The sequence below is a fragment of the Lissotriton helveticus genome, chromosome 1_1 (assembly GCF_964261635.1).
Source record: "Lissotriton helveticus chromosome 1_1, aLisHel1.1, whole genome shotgun sequence".
Lineage (NCBI taxonomy): Eukaryota > Metazoa > Chordata > Amphibia > Caudata > Salamandridae > Lissotriton > Lissotriton helveticus.
Genome location: NC_136057.1, coordinates 1,280,727,749 through 1,280,749,443, shown reverse-complemented (window position 1 = coordinate 1,280,749,443; position 21,695 = coordinate 1,280,727,749). Strand labels below are relative to the sequence as shown.

The 21,695-nt window shown below is 44.7% G+C and overlaps 1 protein-coding gene across 8 annotated transcripts in view; it reads right to left on the bottom strand.

Annotated features, from left to right (window-relative positions):
• Positions 1-21,695, bottom strand: part of PTPRZ1 (protein tyrosine phosphatase receptor type Z1) — a 656,962-nt gene that overhangs the window by 299,358 nt on the left and 335,909 nt on the right. For all 8 annotated transcript variants that reach the window (XM_078680698.1, XM_078680707.1, XM_078680718.1 and 5 more), the window contains exons 6-8: positions 20,399-20,465; positions 10,077-10,234; positions 9,297-9,447 (exon numbers count right to left, since the gene is read on the bottom strand). In XM_078680698.1, the coding sequence (XP_078536824.1) occupies positions 9,297-9,447; positions 10,077-10,234; positions 20,399-20,465 (376 nt within the window). The remainder of the gene's footprint in view (positions 1-9,296; positions 9,448-10,076; positions 10,235-20,398; positions 20,466-21,695) is intronic.

The following is a 21,695-nucleotide window of genomic DNA, read 5'->3' as shown; positions in this document are numbered from 1 at the left end:
ATTTTTCTTTCTTTCTCTCTGCTGGTTCATTTATTCTTCCTTCCCTTTTGCTGTTTGGAGCACATGGCACAATTGGAATCATTTGTTGGTGTTGCATGGTTTATTTTTGTAATTATCACAAGCATGAATTTTTATTTTTTGTTGATTCACTCTTTTTATACTTCGTGATTTGAAACGAACGGTTGTATGTCAATACAACGTGGTGTTTTTTTCATTACGGTTAAGCATGGGTTTTTTCAAACTAGGAAGTGCACATCGTTCACACTATTATTGTGCTTTGACAATTGCCATGAGCGTTAATTTCTCATTTGGAGTTAGTTTTTCACATCAGTGTTGATTAACTGGTTCACTGTAGTATTTGTTTAACCAGGGATCATTATATATATTCTTTTTTTCACTGTAAATATCTTATGTTCCAGCACTTAACAGGTGCACATTATATGAAAAGAATTCGATGTAGTATTATTGAATGTTTTGAATTCATACTTGCTAGTATTGGTTCTGATGTGACTATTTTGTATCACAGCCACCACTGATGAAGGGCTGATGCCCGAAATGCATTCAGTTTACAAACACTGCGACCACTTAAGATGAATGGTGAATCCCCATATGCTGGGGAAAACTGCCTGGATTGGTATTTCTCGTGAATTTGAATACTGAAATTATGCTGCTTACGAATATGGACTGAAGAAACTGAAGAATAAAAAATGAAAGGAAGGGCGGATTAAACTTTGTTAAATAGGACAAAAACTTTTTGATCATACCGTCGTACGTCTAATGGTTGTGTATCTAAGGTCTGGTGCGTTCCTTAGCACCAGCTAATGATCAGTATTCAGCAAATATTTGCCATTTGCACAACACCAAGTAAAGTGTCTTGATTTGCTTAGATTAGGCCTGGGTGGAACTAGCGGAGATTTACTCCACGGAATTTCATGTAGTTACAAATCACTCTGCGAGATTCCATGAATGGGTGGAAATAGGCAAGCAGCGCTGCTCGCGCTGTGATTTAGTGCTGGGAGCACATTCCAAGCGAGAAAAACTGCGCAAACGGCACCACACGGCATGCCAGAGGGCTCAGCTTCTCAAGTTGATTTTGCTGCAGCTCAAGTAGATTTTCTACTCAAGCGGCAACTTTCTGACTACGAATGACCCGTGTTGGAGAAATCTTGCGCGTGCCCTCATAGCGACTGAAAATCGTTCTAGGGGACACCAAATCTCACTTACTGTTGGGAAGCTGCACATGAGAAAAAACTCTGCCACGTGGCGGTTGGTGCATTTTGGCCGGAACTCTGCGTTATAAGCATAACGCGGAGCCAAAACTCCGCCAACTCCACCGGTGGAGTGGAAACGACCTTTGGCCCTGGATTTACACTCATACCTTTGATCTCGAGCAGTGGGCCCCACTGACAGACCCAACCACCTCTGACATCAAGACCTAGATAAAGCCAGGAAAAAATTCTACCTCCATTCCCTGTGCTCCGATTTCATGCCAAACTATCAATATCTGCAGCACAAGCCTCTGTTCACCCTTTTGCAATACGGAAGTGCCTAATGGTGCAGAAACAGGCACAGTGCCCTATTTAGACCCTGTGGCTGTCCTGTCATTCAATTGCAGTTATAAATGGATGATAGTGACATCCACCTCTGTTCAGAAATTAAGCAAGCAATCAAACATACATCACCGAATGTTTGACCAGAAATATGTCTTCGCTGCAGTGAAAGTGGATGAAAATGCTACCACTGACTGGAAGAAAGTACTAACATTATTCACCACCCAAATGAGCACTGTTGTAAAGGCATCCTGTTTCACCGATCAGATCAATTTCAAATTCTAGAAGCTAGTTCACCCTTTATATACAGGGCTACATAAACCCGGCTTTAAAAATGCCCCATTGTCTTCCACTAGAAGCCATTAGCAAGTTCTTTGTTCCATGCATGCGCCAAAGACGGCTGCAGATCCAGGCTTGGCGTAGTGTTTCCATCAGATGCTCCATTCAATAATTCAATAAACTCTCCGACCATCTGGCAACTGGAATAATGAGGTGTAAAATGATTCAATATAAGCGTAGATCCTGGGAGTACTGAGTTCAAAGCTGGAAAATGACCTACATGCCCTCTCTGAGGGTAGTAACTGCAGACCGGTTCAGCCAATCACAGGACTGAGTTTCAAGACCCTCAGACACAGCTACAAGGACGGCCAGGTGGCTCCTCTTTGCTGTGCCAATTTGTGATAGTGATTGCCAGTGGTAGGCACTGTCTCTAATTTTTGGGGACCGGGACTTCTTTATCATCATAACACTTGGATCAAAAAAGGCAGAAAAGAGACAAAGAAGATGTAAAAAAAAATATAGAAAATCAGTGACAAGGGGAGAAAGCAGGGATGAAAAAGAACGTGGGAGAGTGAGAGACACTACCTGGAAATGGAAGGTGAATGAAAGAGGCTTGAGGAGGAATCAAGACTGAGTCACTTTGCCATTTCTCAGCAACAGAATTCAGCAGCAATGGAGGTGAGCTCTTAAGGACAGCTTGCAAAGAGGTATTATTTTTTGGTGCTAAACTGTGTCAAGTATTCTTATTCTTTTCCATCCAAAACCATATGTGGTTGAATGGTAACGCCCATGCACCACCCATGGTATGCCCCCTGACATGAACCGTTGCATTACTTTCAGGCAACTTTCCAGTGGAAACCTAAATTAAAAATAAACCTTTGGCGCAGGTTTGCGTCACTTTTGACACCCTAATTTGGCCACAAAATGGTAGTAAATCTGCCCCTTTGTGTAAATGTTGCCACAGCTATCAAGGAATAAATAGCTCTAGTTTATGCTTCCCTGGACAGCTAAACCACACTTGTTCTCATCTAAAAGCATTACTGAGTGACAGACTCAAATTGGTTAAAGCATTTGTGTTAAAGTTATTTGCTGCTGCTAACCTGTTGCATTCATGGAAGGACATTTTCTCCTTGTTGTTGGTAGGATATTATCAGATTAGGGCAGACTGTGAATGGGCAAATAACCAAGCAGGTCTGGAATGTGTGTGGACATGTGGGACTCCACCATTCTGCCCGAGGAGACCGCGCGCATTCTTTATATGGCGCAATGGAGATCGAACACTCTAGTACATTTTAATAGGTTTGTTGTCATGGTGATACAAGTTTTTTTTTTTAAGTAACCTAGATTAGGATGAATGCTCCTGGTTTGTAACTTGCAAAGTCAATGCAAGCTGTGCAGCATTTACTCTAGTAAAACGTGCTTTATGTGTAGGTTTCTTTTTCCTTAGGTGGTGTGGCATAACGGTCGACGTGCGACCTATCTTTCCCCTCACCACCTACATTCCATAGCACCTACTGCCAGGCTGCCTGTCTGCACTGTCCACTCCCCGCCGCCGACTTCTTCCATAGGGTATTGGGCTGTCCAGCACTGCACTCCTTCTGGGATGGGGTGGGTCAGAAATGTACAGCTGTCCTTGGGCGCCCACTTGAATTAGGTCCAAACAGTGCCCTACTGGGGTTGGTGGAGGAATTTGAGGGCTCCCAGGCTGAGTGCAGTTTTCTTGGTGTGGCCTGCCTAGTGGCTAAAAGAGATGGAAACAGCCAACGCCCCCCTCAATCATGTGTTGGCTTAAGGAGGTTCATTGGTGGGCACAATTGGTGAAACCTGTTAATGCTGTGCCCGGATGCCCCCGCCACAAACATGAAAGTGTTTGGGGAAAATGGTGTTCATTTTACAGTTTCGCAATGTGAAGTGACGGATGCCGCCTGCCGAGGTGATGATAGGTCTTTAACGAATATTCCATGCACAACATATGCTGTATGAATATGACTCATTACATCGCATAGCAATACCAGGCATGCCTATATGTCAATGTATGTATAATACAATGTGCAATAATCCAGCTTGTGAGTGCAAAAATCGCCTAGTTCTGGGGCTGTGGGTAGCACAAAGTTCTACGTGCGATTGATAGGAGCAAAAAGGAATGAACAAAGTGAAAATGCACCTGTTTTCCATGTGCGTAAGGTGCTGTAGATTCCCTCAAACAAGTTGTGTGAGATATAAGAAGTTACTGCCTTGGCCAGCATGCGGTGCCCAGGTCAATAGCGCTTAAAAAGTGGTTTGATTACAAGTGCTTGGGCAGCTGCCAGTTTAATCTGTGACACAGATATAATGAAAAGTGATGTACCTTTAAATCAAACTGACCAATGAAAAGGGCAAGAAGGGCTTATTGTGACCAGGAACAAAGCACAATGTGAAACAAGAAAACTGTCTGTTTTGTATCCGGGTGGGTGAGGTACCAGAATTTTCTGGTCATATTATTGTATTGCCTGACATAATACTGTGCCCTAAATATTGTCTACAAAAATATGTCCAATTGGAATTCATAAGAGAAAATCTACACCCGATTGGGAAACATTTTCTTAAGCAGTACTTAGGACAACATATGTATGTCAGATGATATTTCTGTATGCACTCTTCTGACATACAACACTACTAAGTTGGCTTAGATTTCGACCTTATAGAGACGAAAGTATCGGTTCTTGAACAAGGTGCTCTCACCTCTTCCATCCTTCCCTCAGGGACAGTGGCATAGCGGCACTAGTTTTGGGGGTGGCGGCCTGCCCCGACTCTTACCTACGACCGTAGCGGGTGGCAAATGCTGGAATCGCCAGCAGCAGAACCCGGCTCCTACATGCTGCCGCCGCGGGCAGCAAACACAGGGGCCGCCACGGGTGGCAAAAGTTCTAGCTACGCCACTGCTCAGGGAGTCTTCCATTGAATCTGTGGCCCCAGACTCAGGTCACTGAGAAGGTAAAAGAGAGCTGTGTCTGAGTATGTAATGCCTTCCTTCTTTAGATGTGCTATATTTGTCTTTTGAAGAGTCATATACAGTAGACAACAGGACAAAGTGACTTTGGTTCTCCTGTGCTGCTGGCCAGCAGAAAAACTCTTCACCTTTCCATTCAAATTTTTTTTAATAAAAGAACTACAAGTGTGTAGTGGGTATCCCTGGCCTCAGAAAAGTGCATTAGTTTCCATGGATTAGACAGCACTTTTAAGGTATTTTGCTGGTTGGTCGCAGACATTGTGAACGCCTCCATGAGGTAAAGATTTCAGTTTCTCCAATTTGCAAGCATCCCTTTCTTTTTCTTCTGTGACTGCACACTCTTTGTCCATGTAGACAGCAGAGATCACATGTTCATTCAAAATCTTGAGAGGAAGCCTTTAAACGTCTACGAAGTACCAGCATAGCGATAGAGCTTTAATTACTGGTGGTTGCCAGTAATGTCAAGGTGATTGTGCTTTACATGCTAGAGGTTATGTGGATACTGGCACGTGCATGGACATGGTGCATTTACATGCCGGGTCTATGAAAAACTGGTAGAAGGTTACAAACCCTACCTGCCGACGCATATGGATTACTGACATTACAATAGTTCTTTAAATACGAGATCAATTAATTATTGTTACAGTGCTGGTGCGTTATCAGCGGGTGAATATGTACATTGCTTGCATCAGATTGGTCTTTACATTATGGCTAATGGTCTTTTCCATGCTGGAGTGTATGTACTGGCACGGTGATAGTGCTTCACATGCTAGTGGAATGGACAGATGACATTTGGTTGGTGCATCTCAGGCTGGAATATATGGATTATCGAATGGAAGCAGTGATTTAAATGCTGGATGCTATGTGCTCTTTTCATGGTGATATGCTTTATGTGTTCTAGGTGGGTGTATTGATGGACTGACATATATGCTCTGGTACATGGGCATTACTGGCATAGGGATGGTACTTAACATGCCAGGGAATATGTCTATTACTGCTGGAAGATGTAGTTTTACAACATAATGGCTACAATCTATTGGCCCAGCTCTTGGTATTTTACATGCTGTGAGATATCAATTACCGGCAAGGCAACGGTGGGTTAAATTCCAGGGTTTGTGGATTACTCTTTTAGTGATAGTGTTACACACCTAGGGACGCAGGATTGCCAGCTTGGGGATGGGGTTTAACATGCAGGGGAATATATGTAATAATGGCTGGAAAACGTGGTTTCCTTGTCACATTATTTTCAAAATATGAGTTGAGAATGGGATGAAATGGGGTGAAAGTTACCTGCATTCAGATTATCCTGGCAAGCGTCACGCTTGCTCTACACACCATTAATTATTGGAATATTTCATAATGACTCCTACAGAACTGTATGTAAATCATATAGGCTTTTATCCAATTTCTTTGAACATCCTACAGAAAACTGCACCATTTAGACCTATCACTTGAAAAATATTCTGGTGAGGACAACCTCCTAAGACCTCCCAAGGAGGTTGGGTGAACTCACTTTGTTGATACTCTTGATGCGATTCCGGATTGAATTCATGGCCTGCGTCTTTCAAAGTTCACTTGCCTCCACTGAGGTGAAGCTAAACCCACAAAAGAAGCTTTCTTGCTTTTCACTCCAGTGATCTACCAGTTCCTTCCCTGTACCATAGCCTTGGCAATGACAAGCATCTCTCCCACACTAACACACAGCTCACTACCCATATGCAATCACGCTTGACAGCAAACAACACCTAGGTGCACAACACAAGCGTTGTCGGAGGTACACAATTCCATGTTCCCCAGAGGCGCACCCTAAGGAATATCCTCCTGGAATGCCACTTACAACTAGTATACATCTAGCTTTGCACCTCTGAGCACAGATTTGTACATAGTTGCTTCGCTGGCCGCAGGGATATGTTGTTGTTTACCACCCTGCTCCATAGTTAATCTTGCGACACACACTTCAGAGCACATGAATGTTCATTAAAAAAATATGTTACCTCCATCTTTAAGCCCTGAAATATCAGCAAGATAAACTTACCATCTCCAGACGACCAAGCAGGACACCAAACATCCCTTCTGACACCAACCCTCATCTGCACCCCTCTTTGCAAGGAAACACAGTCATTTCCCAGCCTTATTTGTTGGCCCTTGCATGCAACCCTGCTCTGATAACCTCCTGACTGTAATCCTGAAAACTACCACAACTGCCTGAAAACAAGCTTACACCATTAACCTATCAGTTTATCAGATCTAAAAGCCCGCATTTCATATTGGTCAAAGTAATCCTATTGAGACACACTTCCCTCACTCCAGCCATGGTCTGAGCCCCTGCTAGACTAGTTAACCACCTACAATATCACGTAAGGGCATCTGTTTTACATGGAATGGCAACAATGTAAAGCATTACACATTCTATGCACTTCCTGCCACCCTCCAGACCATAGGGAGAGAGACACATCAAAAACAACTACTGACTGCATCCAACCAACCTGGCTGACTGTTCATATTTGCTTTGGTGGGGACCATGCCTCTTGTCTCCTCATCCCAAACCACCAATCCTGCTATTCCCCTGTCATGCTGTTAAATACTAAAATCCTTGAATGATGACAGGAGAAGAAGAAGTTCTGTCTGGATATTTATTCTTGAGTTAGTAGGTTTAACAGCTCAGCCATCCAACCGCCTCTGGCTCATCTTTGTAATCAAATCCAACAAGATTCTAACTTTGAGCCAGGGCAGCTCTACAGTTCTAGAATACATAGATGTCACTAGAATTCATAGATATCAGGGAAAAGATAAATACATAAATAAATAAATAAATAAGTAACACTCAAACACATGCTCTAATGAGAGTCCCTACTGCATATATGAGATCCAAATCAGTAGTCTTCGTTTACATTTCTTACCCTGAGAGAGCTGCACAAAACCAGGCCACACAAAACGAATGCACTAATATTCTGCAAAAGGTTTTGAAGACTCATCAAATAGTGCTAAAGTTATTCACAATCATATTTTAATTGAACCTTGTTTAGCTTTGCTTCCCTTTAGAGATCTGAAAAGAACTGACATACCAAATCTAAACAAATCATTTTACATGTCTGCCAAACTTGGAGTGGATTTACTAAATGGCACCAGGGTTAAAAAGCAATCAAAAATACATTTTCCCTGGAAATACCACTTAACAACAACATCTAAATAGTTCTAAACTGCATTGCAAAACTGTGTTTTAAATATCACGATTTAGTTATGCAATTGAGCTATCAACGTCCAGACATCAACAATTTTCCCGAGCAAAAGATATTTTCTCACCTATCTGGAGTCTGCTCACAACCTCCTAAACTTAAAGAGAACCTATCAGGTCTTCCCCATTGGTCCCAGGAATGTTTTTGCCACCCTGCTGAGATCGCGGTTTCAGCTTAAAATTGCAGTTCAAGATGGTGGTAAAAAATAAAGCACATTCCTCAACAATTCAGATTCAATTAATAACAATTGTGATTTCAAAATCACGATTAGAACCATCTAGGATACACATTTTACCCCATTTGACCCCTAGTTGTTGGCAGTGTTTTTAGAAACCACTTTCTGGACTTCAACCAAGCCACAAAAGGATCACGACCTGGGCCAACTTCACTGCATCCAAGTTTCCAGTGGTTTTTGCTGTAGATGCAACAATGTTTTTTATATGGAAATTAACATGGAAGAAAGACACCTTTGGGGCCCCACCCACCCTCTTTAAACGTTTAAATGCCTTGAAAGAAAGTCACAAAACCCTTGAGGATCACTTGGATTTGGTTAACCCCTTCGATGCTGGGCCGTTTCCGCCGCTGTGCGGTAAACAAACGAACAGGGCGGGTCCGTGACGAACCCCAGCCGTCATCCGCACACGAGCACCGCGGAGCGTGACGGCTGGGGTTCGTCACCAGCATGCAAGGGGTTAAATTAGATTGATGGAAATGTTCATGCAGTTTCGGCCAATAGTGCCAATATTATTGAAGATGCTATTGGGAGCGGACACTGGCATGCCGTATTCCACTTTTAGCAAGGCAAGAACTCAGGCTGACCATTGAGTCTTTATTGTGATTTTGATAACTGTGTTTTAACTGTATCTAATCCTAGTCTTCACCCCACTTCCCTTGAGCTCGGTTTAACAACCCAACCCACAGGTTAGCGAGGACTGGGAGGCAAACATTTTGTTGCAATCTAAGGGCCGGACTTATCAGAGGGTTTTATCCATTCTGTGTCTATGGGAAAATGAGTTTGTACATACGACCCTACATGCCTAATTTCCTGGATTCTAGGGAACAGTTGCAAACTCACCTTTGATATTGCTGAGTGATCAAATACATTATTGGGATTGGGGTAAAAGGCTGGCACGGAGAAATGACAGAAGAACGCAGCAGCCTATTCCATGGGTTAATTGCTAAATATCAGCACTGTAAAGGATAAACATATTGAGGTTGTGAGGGATAAACAAGCACATGTACCTGTTTCATGTATTTCTTCCTTCCCAGTGTAAGAAGAATACACCTGCCCAAAGAACTGGTATTGCTGGTCCCGGAAGTTGTTCTGCAAATAGTCCATTAGCATGACGTAGCCTGATTGCTGCATTGTCATCACGTCACAAAAATATTCCAGCTGAGAGGGAAATGGGAAATGGACAAGACATGTGAAACTGATCCTAACCATGAAAAGAGCCTAAATTCAAGATTAACAAAACATAGGCGCTATAGCATGCCGCACGTTTCAAAGCATGCATTATGCAATAGCACTTAAATCTCGATTGAAAGCGTGGGGATTGTTCCAATCCCTGAAAAAACAAGAGATTGCAGAAGGAATGGAATGATGTGTTTTGTCATAATGCCAACATGAGGCAATTTCCCCCTAATAGATTTTGGCAGACCACAATAATAAGGAAACCCCATTACATGTGATATCGGTAATAAGCATCTCTTTACTTTCTATTCTTTGTCACCCCACCCCCCCCCCCAACTCCCTTATTAAATGGCAAACTCAGAATCTAGGTTTTTACAGCACTCGGTAAATATCTCCTTCTGGAGAATCTGAATTTACAAGGTGAGGTATCCCCAGAATTCCACCATAATCAATCAATGCATTTATAGAGCGCACTACTCACCCGTGAGGGTCTCAGGGCGCTAAAAAAAGGGGGGGGGTGCTACTGATCGAACAGCCAGGTCTTGAGAAGCCTTCTGAATACTTGAAAGTCGTGCTTTAGGTTTGCTTTAGATAAAAAATGACCTCCCTACCTGGCTCTCTGAGATTTTCACGGTGTCCTTAAACACGACCCACTCCACTGTTTCCGCGCACGGAGGTGTGGACAGGGAGCCGTTATAGGTGAAATATTTGTCCGTGTAGTTTGGCAGAAGATTGAGCAACATAAACGTTTCCAGTGTTGCTTGCTTTCCTGTAAAAGGAAACAGTTCATAAACATGATTAGCAATGAATAAATCGTAAATAAGAACACATGCCAAACAAAATCAACGTTTCTGTGCGATAGAGTGTGGTAACGCGCTAGCAGTAGCGCTCTAGTGTTCCGCTAGGCGGAACAGGAAGGGGAAGAGCGGAAACGGAAGGCGACCATCTTAAGGATTGGCGCCGACCGTTCCTAGTGAACAGTCGCTATTCCCGGCGCTCCGTTATATCAATAAAGAAACCTAAACTTACCTGTATAGTCCTCCAATTCTTCATCTCTACAATGGCGACGAGGGTTCAGGCGTGACGCCGGCCCACCAGACGCGTGCAGCGCCGACGGAGCGCTGTCAGCAGAGGCTGCGCTTTCTGGGGCAATAACACATAACGGAGGTGTTGAAGGACAAAACGGAGCGTGGCAGAGGACATCGCCGAGCGCTACACTGCGTGCCCCCCTCAGTCAGCAGAGCTCAAGGGAGGCTCAGTGAGCGGAGGTAGGCCTGCAGGCGCCCCAGTCACCACGTCCCACGGAGCAATTAACCCAGTCACCGGCTCACTGGCCAAAACACAGGCGAGCGTAGCGATAGTGCCCGCGCAACAAGGGAGCAGGCCAGGGGCTGGAGGGACCATCGGCCTCTGGAGGTGAAGCCTGGATAGGCAAGCTGGCGGAACAAAGAGGGGGCAGAGGGGAGCCATCCAACACTCGCCCTGAAGAGGCAGCAGACTCGCAGGCAGAGGAGGAGGAAGGTACACAGACACTACCTGCCCCTGGAATCACATCACAAGAGGAAGACAGTGACACTGACCTTGAGTCAAGGGCCCCGGCCGGGCAGAACGCACCAGGCAGCCCCCCAGGGAGAGCTATCCCCATCCAGCCCGCCAGACGTAGAGCTGGCAACATGGCGGTACAAGCGTCATCCCTCACACAGCTCATGCCTTTCCTAACCAATCCAGGGGAACCAGAGAGGCGATGGGAGGACTGGAAGAGATATTTCCTCAACTACCTCGACGCGTTGGAGGAAGAGGCAGGCGCGCCATACTCCAGCGCAAGAAGGAAAAAGATCTTACTACATAATCTGGGCCCGGAAGGGATTAGAGTCTACGACACCATCGTGAAAGCGGAAAGAGATGGCACAGACAATGATGTATTCGGCCACGCCATTGCCGACCTAGACGCACACTTCAGGCCTGTTGTATGTGTTGCCATTGACCGCTACAATTTCTTCCAAAGGAAACAGAAGAGCAATGAGACTGTAGATGAATACGTGGTGGCATTGCAAAAACTGTCACTCACATGCAAGTTTGGACAACTACACGATGACCTAATCAGGGACCAGATAATCGTGCACACTTCGAGCACCCATGTCCAGGAGAAGCTATGGGTGAATGGAGATGCACCTCTCAAAGAAATTTGGGCGATGGTAAAGAAGGTCGAACTATCCAAACGCTGCGCGCAAGCCGCCAAAAAGGAAACCGGAGGTACGCAGGCAGTGTGCAAGATAATGACGAAAGCAAGAGGAGAACGTCCCAAGCAAAGAGACCCGCAGAGAAATCAGGACAGCAGGCGCCCAAAATCCAACAATTCAGCAGATCAAAGGGCGAACAAAGGAGGACGTCAAAGCTGCTACAGGTGTGGGAGTGCTACGCATCTCGGGAACGATAAAGTGTGCCCTGCGTTCCGGGCGAAATTTTCATATTGCGGAATATTTGGTCATTACGAAAAAGTGTGCCGCAGGAAACCTAAAGGTACGGCGGTCAAGTACGTGGACCAAGAACAGCCGGGCGACACCACCGAATCGGAAGAGACGGAGGAATTGGAAGAAATCCTGTACATAGACGTCCAGGTACTGGAGATGGAAGGGTCAGGAGCCGACAAGCCCCGATTGGACATGCACATCGGAGGAATACCATTGGAAATGATAGCGGACAGCGGTGCTCCCATCTCCATAATTCAAAGGAAGGTGTGGGAAGACAAGTTCATGTCAATGCATGGAGAGAACCTACACCCCATGGACTTGCGTCCAGTCACATACACTGGACAGAAAATCCCAATGTTGGGGTTTTGCCCTCTATCATTTGAGTTTAGAGGCCGCCAAGCAAATTGCAAACTATACATTGCGGAGAAAGGCCCCTCAGTATTAAGTTGGAAAGACCAGGGAGCCTTAGGGATCCAACTCAACCCGGGGGGAATCGAGAAGATCCTCCTTATGGACATGGAAAAGAGAGATGACATCGACTCATGGAAACGGGCGTACCCAAGAGTATTCAATGGCCAAATAGGGGAGCTGACCAGATACAAGCACCTTATCAAGTTGAAGGAAGGAGCGACTCCGGTGGTGCACAAGGTGAGAAATATTCCATTCAGGAGCAGAGAAGCGGTACAACAGAAGCTGGACAAACTTGAAAATGAAGGAGTAATCAGAGCCATAGAAAGTGCGGAGTGGCTTTCCCCGTTAGTGGTGGCTCAGAAGCCGAACGGCAAGGTTCGGTTGTGCGTGGACCTGAGGGAGTTAAACAAAAATATAATCATTGACAAGTTTCCCCTACCACGCATAAACGAAATGTTGTCCAAGACAAAGAACATCAAGTGGTTCTCAACAGTGGACCTATCATCAGCCTATCACCAAGTAAAGTTACACCCCTCATGCACCCACCTCACGTCGTTCATCACACCGTTTGGCTGTTATGAATTCGTACGGATGCCGTTTGGCCTAGCATCTGCAGCCGCGGTTTTCCAGAAGATGATGCATAAGTTGCTGAAAGGCGTGGGCGACGTCCAGTTCTTTCAAGATGATATCTTGGTGATGGGAAAGTCCATGCACGACCACAATGAAAAACTTCACAAGGTACTCAAGATTTTGCAGGACAACGGGTTGACAGCAGAATGGTCGAAGTGCAAGTTGGGAGTACAGTCAGTCACGTATCTGGGCCACGAAGTAAGTGAAAAAGGGATCAAACCCAAAACTGCAAACATGAAAGCCATTCAAGATGCCCCCACCCCAAGCAAGAAGGAAGATGTTCGGTCATTCTTGGGAATGGCCGAATACTACAGCAGGTTTGTGCCCCACTTTGCTTCCAAGACGCATCACCTACGCCAGTTGCTCAAGGAGAAGAACAAATTCCTATGGGGCCAGGAGGAACAAGCGGAGTTCGAGTCACTGAAGAAAGAGATGAGTGCCACCATTCCCTTAAAAGGATTTGACCCCAGCGCAGAGGCGATACTCACGACGGATGCCAGTGACCGGGGTCTAGGGGCAGTCCTAATGCAGAGGTCAGAGATGGGCGAAATGCAGACTGTCAGCTTCGCATCCAGATCACTAGCCCCCAACGAAGAAAAGTTTAGCGTGATCGAGAAGGAGATGCTGGCAGTTGTGTGGGCCATGGAGAGATTCCGCCAATACTTGTGGGGAGCAAGGTTCCTAGTAAAGACGGACCACAAGCCCTTGGTCCGAGTGCTAACATCGAGTGGCCATGCGCATGCCACACCCAGGATTGCAAAAATGACTCTGCGCCTGTTGGACTTTGTGTACGATGTGGAACACATCCCTGGACCACAGAACAAGGTGGCAGATTTTCTTAGCAGAGCGGCAGCTATGGAAGACGCGAGTGGCCAAGAAGAACAGAAGTGGGAAGGGTATGTTGTTGCCACGATTCAAGAAGCTGAAAAAGTGATAAGCCTGCAAGAGTGGGAGGAAGCATACAAGGAGGATGTTGATCTGGAAGCCGTCAAGGGATATGTCATCCATGGATGGCCTGAGAAGAGACACCTAAAGGAGGAACTCCGGAGATACTGGGAAGTGAGAGAGGAACTATCGCTGGCCGAGGATCCCATCTTCCTGTTGAGAGGGGATAAAGTGGTACCACCCCAGGGCATACTGGGACGCTTAATGGTTTTACTACACGAAGGGCACCAGGGCATCACCAAGACCAAGGCCCTTGCCAGGCAAGCTTACTGGTGGCCGGCCATCAATGTGCAGGTCGAAAGACATGTGAGGCAGTGCGAATCTTGTGCCAAAGCAGACAAATCGCAAAGCCTAATCAGACCTCCTCTGGGAAAATTCCCAATACCTGATGGACCCTGGGAGATGCTGTCAGTGGACATTCTGGGTCCCGTCCTAAATAAAGCAGGGACACAGAAATATGTAGTAGCCCTTGTAGACAAATTCTCCAAATGGCCTGAAATAGAAATAAGAGAGGACATGGACACAGAGGCTGTAGTGAACTTCCTGCAGTCCACTTTCATAAGAGAAGGAATCCCGAAAGTCATCATCAGCGACAATGGGCCTCAGTTTACCTCGGCAAAGTGGATGGCTTTCACAGAGAGAAACGATATTGAAGTGAAGCACACACCAATTTATCATCCCTCAGGAAACGGTCAAGTGGAGCGGTTTAACCGCGTTATTATGGGAACAATCCAAGCAGCTATCAACAATGGTTTGGACTGGGAGAAGGAACTGGAAAGGATGATCTGGGCATATAGGATCACACCGGGAAGCACTGGATACAGCCCCTTTAAGATTTTGAGAGGAAGAGAAGCATTCACCAAGGATAACCTGGCGTGGAGGAAGCTGGTGATACAGAGCAAGTGGTCTCCAGCGGTGGTGAAGAGAAACCTGGAGAGAGCACAAGAGGTCTACACGACACACTTCAACAGGAATCATAGTGTGAAGAGAGCAGAATTGGAGAAAGGGGACTGGGTGCGAGTAAAACTAGCGGTCCTCAAGAGGAAAGGTGAAAGCAAGTTCTCACCGCCTTTACAAGTCCTAGAGCCATACGCCCGGTCGGCCCTGCTGAGCGATGGGAAGGTGTGGTCACAGGACAGAATGGCCAAATGCAGCAAGATCATTAAATGGGAAAGTGAAGTGGAAGAAGGATCAGAGAATGTCGTGGAAGATGGAGAAGAAGGAAGTAACAGAAGGAGGAACGAGAACGTGGAAGAAGGCATGCCGGAGGTAGAAGAGGATGAAGATGGAGCAAACGAGAGAGAAGGGCAGAGAATTAGATGCAATGAAGAGAGGAACGAGGAGGTGACACACAAAGAGAGTGAAAGAGTGGAAGAGCAGGCGGCTAGAAGAGAACAGGAAAGCAATGAGAGAGTGGCGAAAGTGAGAACCAGAGTTGGGAGAGAGGTGAAGGCGCCTGAAAGATTTAAGGACTTTAACATGGACTGGAAGTAAGAACTCTTATTGTTGATTAATGTTGATCAAAGGGGGGAGATATGTGGTAACGCGCTAGCAGTAGCGCTCTAGTGTTCCGCTAGGCGGAACAGGAAGGGGAAGAGCGGAAACGGAAGGCGGCCATCTTAAGGATTGGCGCCGACCGTTCCTAGTGAACAGTCGCTATTCCCGGCGCTCCGTTATATCAAAAAAGAAACCTAAACTTACCTGTATAGTCCTCCAATTCTTCATCTCTACATAGAGGCCTCCCTTTGGTAACGTCAGGGGTCGATGAGGGCAAGGCGTGCATTTCTCCAATTTAGGCATCACTTGGGGTCTCTTCTCTCTTCAGAAGAGTACCCCCAGGAACTAGAAAGTACACGAAATTGAAAGGTGCCTTTCTCTATCCCACTACTCCTCCCGAGTCAGAAAAAAAGTCCTTGGGCTGGTTTTAAAGGGGGTAGTTTTTTTTCCAAATGCCTTATTACTGATAGTATCTTTTTTGTGTTCAAGAAGCTTTCTTAGTTTTTTAATAATGAGAAGCAACACAAAGGAAATGAGGAGGGAGACGAAAACATCAAATAAAACACCTGACAATTGCGTAATGTGTACATAATTGCGGTACATACAAATATTGACATTAAAATACATAAAATAACAATAGATGTAAGCCCAACTCTCAGGGTATGACAAAGGCATGTGGCGTTGAGCCATAGGCGGATTAAAGGACTGGATGAAATGAAAAAGGTGTAACTGCAAATTGCACACATCTCAACGAGTGTTCCTGATGTGGTGTCGAAGAGGAAAAGGGGGCAGGAAGGACAGGGGAGCGAGGGGGTGTCTTGTGATATCGTATATGGGAAATATCGAGAACTTTACAGTCGCTTGTAAAATATGGGATTAGTGGCCAGGAGGAGATTGAGGGATTTCCCTTTCGGAGGGAGGGTTGCGGTACTGATAGTATCTTTAACTGCAGAATGAAATTTGGGACCTAACCTAGGAACAATAACCTCCTGAAACTTCTAATTGACTGCTGGTGCTCTGCCTATTTGTCCAACCACTGAGGCCCCAATCCCAGCCTGAAAAGGGTGCAACAGGTATTGTACCCAATTTATTCTAACACCACAGGGGGCGGAATATATTGGGTGCGATACATAGCACTCGTTTATGATGACTAGTCTGGGCATGGACTATACCATGCAAATGTTAGTGCTTAGCGCCCCAAAACCTGCATGTCCTGTTTTCATGCAAACATTTTTTTCCTGGTAAATTTCAGCAGGGTTCACCGCACAAAAATTAAGAGAGGGTTTGAGGATTATTGCACGGCTTGTAATTGCTAGAGTTACTGTTTATATTGCAATTTATTGAGCTGAGTTTAATAGGGACCTACTTGTTTTATTACCACTAGTTGCACAACAGCTACAGACTGCTGTACTACTACTTCCATCACTACTTCTGATGCCACTTCTGGTAAATCTACAAGCACTTCTCAGCAGGATGACTGCCCCAGTCATCCTAATGTAATAATTGGGTGCCCTTTTGTGATAAGCTTTTCAAAAGTTCAGGAATCTTTATGACTATGAGAAAGCGGCTGAATGTAAAAGGTACTACATGAAATTGACATGTCTTAAAATGTATTTGATGAGTTTGAAGTCAATGCATTGCATCAGTACCCATTTCAAATGAAGCAGCGATGATGAAATCTTTGGATGGGACTGTGTAGGGGCTAGACGTGGATCATTCTGAATTCCCTCCAGTCTTATCTGCAGATGTACTCACTCTCTGGATATTCCTTGTCAACTCTCCAGTATGTGTCTGAGAATTTTTTCCTAGTCCTTCATAAATGGCTCAATGGTCCTATGCTGTCAAATTCCTGCACCGCTCTATAGAGGCCACAGGATTTAGCTTTGGCGCTGTAGGTTTCAAGAGAAGGATTAATTTCTGCACTCCACCCACCCCCAATTTTCCTCCAGAGCTAAACACCTCTTTGCTTATCATGGCCAGTTGCTTTACATGTTTTCTTTCTTCATTTTGGTGGCCCAAATCAACTTTTTGGGAAATCATGTTCCTGAGTAATCAACTTGGCCTTTGGCAAGTGGTTTATCGTGTATATAAGAAGAAGGTTTATTCTTCCCATTCTTACTTTAATGGCACTCCATTATTCAACATTAATAGCAAGAGGGTGCCTCTAGATGAGGCATACAATTAGATGGGCAAGCGTGCCCTCATCATCCAGGGAAAGAAGTGGAAGCAAAGGACCTGATCACCTACCAGTAATATCCATTACTCTGTGTCCATGTTTTCCTCATCACAGTCCTTACTCTGTGAGGTGGGGACAGGGATTGTGGTGACAAAGCCGGATGAGGTGGTCATGGCCTGATGACTCAACATTAATCAAAGACTGTAGGCAGTTTGTGGGTTCATGTTCTCAATTATTAGTAGACAAATAAGTAACAATTGATGTGGACATTGGCAACTCCTTCATGTAAAAGTGCCAAATGCAAATCAGACTGCACCACTCTAGACTACCCACTGTGACAATCCACACACAAAGGTGCTAACTTAGAGGAGCAAGATAAACCACCTGGAAGAAATAAAAGTTCCTACTCGGTTTTAGCTACCAATTTAGTAGTTATTGGGTAACAATTACACCCATGGCATGGTAATGCTTGTACTGAACTCTTCTGTGCTATTCAGGCACCCGAACAGTTTATTCCTTCCCTCTTGAGCCATTACAATATAATCATATACATATAATATATATAATCTTACTGCAAGCATTTGGAGAAGGAAACTCTTTAAGCATTCTATAAGAATTTCACCAACGCACACTACCTGTCGTTAACAAAAAAATGATATCACCCCTACTCCCTCTCTTGCTTTAATACTTCATTAACAAGATGAGCTTCAAGCCTTGTCTCCTTGTCTGGAATAAGTTGGGCAGAAGAAAAAGGTGCATCAGTATCACCTGTGAAAGTCCACCATATTTACCAGCAGAGTCTACATGGAGGATGCTGGAATTGCTCCTCTGTAAAGTTGTTATTGCAACGGGTATAGCCTGAAGGTAAGGCATAACTGCCCACAGGAGGATGGGAACACTATCCCCAGATATGCATCCCTCTCCATCCAGCTTCAAAAAGCAAATATTGCTGAGCTAAATTACTGCTCACACCTGGCTTGGCCAGCATTCTACTTACTGTGCTTTCTGAGGAGACCCACATTTGGCTCAGGCAAAAGTCTCCAAAAAGACTCTCAACATGCTTGAACCAGTAGTAGGACCAAGCAATAGAATCTGAACCAAACATGAATTTATGAGTTTCCGCATGGTGGTTGACTCATAAATGGAGTCAAAATATGAGGGACTTGAGACACTATAACAGCCCTATTTCATAAGAGACAAGCTCTATTTATAGTGGAACTATTGGTGTGCCTAGGATTAGCTTAACTAACCCTCTTGAGAGCCTATTTTCAGTGCAAATTGGCGAACTCCCTCTGTTTAAACAGTTATTAATCTGTATGCACTAGCCATTGCTCTTTCCCAAGAGCTGGTGAATAGTATTGTGTTTACTATTAGTACACGGTTTACATTATTGTATGTTAAGCACAGATGGGGTGCAATGTATTTCCTGCACTGCTCTCAGATTTCTTTACTACATGTGATTTGCCAGGTCCATGTGTTACCTGTTACGCCAGAGAACGTTTGACCCCTGAAATAAGTCACACACACCCCACACAGAGCCAATACTGCGGTGGGAATCCTTGCATAAACTACCCTGCAGGCACTTATCTTCACCTTTGCCCCTCCGCAATCCCCCCTGAATCTGGCCACTCCATCTCACTGGATCTGTTACATCCAGTGAAGTAGGTCAGGTGGATCTTGTGTTTTACACTCATTTGTCTGCCAGCACCCCAGTACCGATACCTTTTAATAAATGTATATTGTCGCTTGGCATCAGGGATGGAATTCTCGATGTATTTACTCCAAATGTGCATAGGTGCAGGCAAGGAGTGTGGCCTAGAATCACCTGTGTCACTCACTTTTTCCCAGTTTAGTGGATTATCATTCATAATGTTTTATATATGATATAGATTTTCCTTATGATCATATACAGAATGTGTTCATGTATACGGAAGAAAGTGAAACCATTCCTCCCCAAAAGCTGTTTCAAAACTGCTGTTCAGGCCTTTGTACTCTTGCATCTGGATGGTGAAAGGATCCTGGTCCATGGCATGTCAGACTCCACAATTGTCCCCCCCCCCCGTAAAAGCTCGCCCAACTGCTGCAGCTAGTCTCATTGAGGGCCTCAAGAAATATGATCACATCACTCCAATCCTGATAGAGCTCCACTGCCCCCCACCTCCAATCCACACTTTTCTAGCACGCACCATCTTTAAAACCAGCTTAATTATTTGCCAAACCATCATGACCAATCTCCCTACCTAGCTGGCTGACAAGCTCACCATCTCTGGCGGCTCTCAGCTCACCACCCCCCCCCCCCGTCAGCACACCATCAAATTGCATAAAAAGAACCATAACAAATAAAACACAACTGGCTATTTCCATCTTTGCCCCCAGAATCTGGAAAAACATCCCTGTATCTATTCATCCTGCCCCAGCCCAGTTACAAATTAGGCAGGAGTAGGAGATGCACCTTTTCAAGGAACACTACAGAACCATGTAGTAATGGTACGCCTCTACCACCAGATACCTGCTACCTTTCCAATCATTCATTGACTGAACCCTTGCCTTGACTCTGTACAGCATTCTGCTACCTTTTGGCTAGGTTTGTGCTATACAAATGACACATTTCTACATACACTCAATTTCTCATAAAATTGATTTTTGTTGTCTCCACAATTTAATAACAGAGTTGTGAAATAGCAAACATGAATGCGTCTGCTTGGTATTCAAATGCCCGAAGTTGTAAAATGTGTGTTGTTGTCATATATGTAATTAACAACATAGAAAAGTCTGCAAACACTGCAAGTAGATTTGAACTTACCAAAACGGCTTACGTTATCCACCCCGTCAATGATTGCACTGTATTCCTTGTTATCCTCTGGACTAACCTGTTGAATTAAAGAGATTTACATTTTTAAATATAGATTTGATAAGTAATTGTTTATGGTGCGGTGTGCCAATACTAAAAGTAAAATACCATAGAAATAGAAATATTTTAGCTTTAAAAAGTAAAATCAGAGAGTAAACTAGAATTCACAGACAAATCAATGTCTCATGATACAAAACCCAACTCACCAGACATTTTCCAAATTCTAACCAAACTATTTCAAATATTTCTGGTGAATTCACATGAACAGAAGAAAGAGAACATACCCTGCACATAATTTGTCCTAATCTTTTGGCCGGAAGGGTGGGGCCGGTTTAGGACTGGCGGGGGCTGTTCGTCGTGTGGGGGGCGCTTTTACGGCAGTGGTGCAATATCGGCCCGTACCAAAAGCAGCAGCAGTGTTTCCCACCAGCACCCACGCGCACCCTCTGGCCGGTCCAACTTAATTGCAAGGGATGGTTTGCATTCCCTGACAGAACTGATTGGACATTCACTATCCACAGGACATAACAAGAGCTCTGGGATGGTCTGCCAGACTTACTCTACACGCCTTTGTGCTTGCACCGAGGGACTCAGAATGTTTCCTCTTACTGAATAATATCAATTCTTGTGGCTCCCATTCCATTCCCTAAACCTGTATCAATACTTTTCTTTGCAGCAATTTCCGGAGCAAGACAAATGACTACCTTGGAGATCCTACACCACGATTGCAGAAAACCATCACTGAAATTACCAGCAATGCGTTGGATAGGGAATGGGTCACAAACAACGAGAGAGACTTCCTCAATAACAAGGAACCCAAAACATCTGTATTTTATACCATCCCCAAGATACACTAAGGAAAGATACCGCCCCCTGGAAGACCAATTGTGTCTGGAATAGGTTTGGTACTAGAACTTCTTTCACAATGTACTGATTTCTTCTTATGACCTTTGGTTCCCAAAATTAAATCGTACATGAGGGATACCACACACCTGCTCAACATACTTGCAGATGTTAAATACGATCCAACAAAGGAAACAATGTTGTGCTTAGACATTGAAGCTTTATACACAAGCATTCTACAAGCGGAAAGCATCCACGTCATACAGACTATACTGAGAAGAGAAGAATGGTCTTGGGAGGCTCCAGTAAAATTTGTTGTGGACCTTATGCGAATCGCCCTAACGGAAAACATTTTCAGATTCGAGGACCAACTGTATCTGCAAGTCCATGGGACTTTGATGGGCAG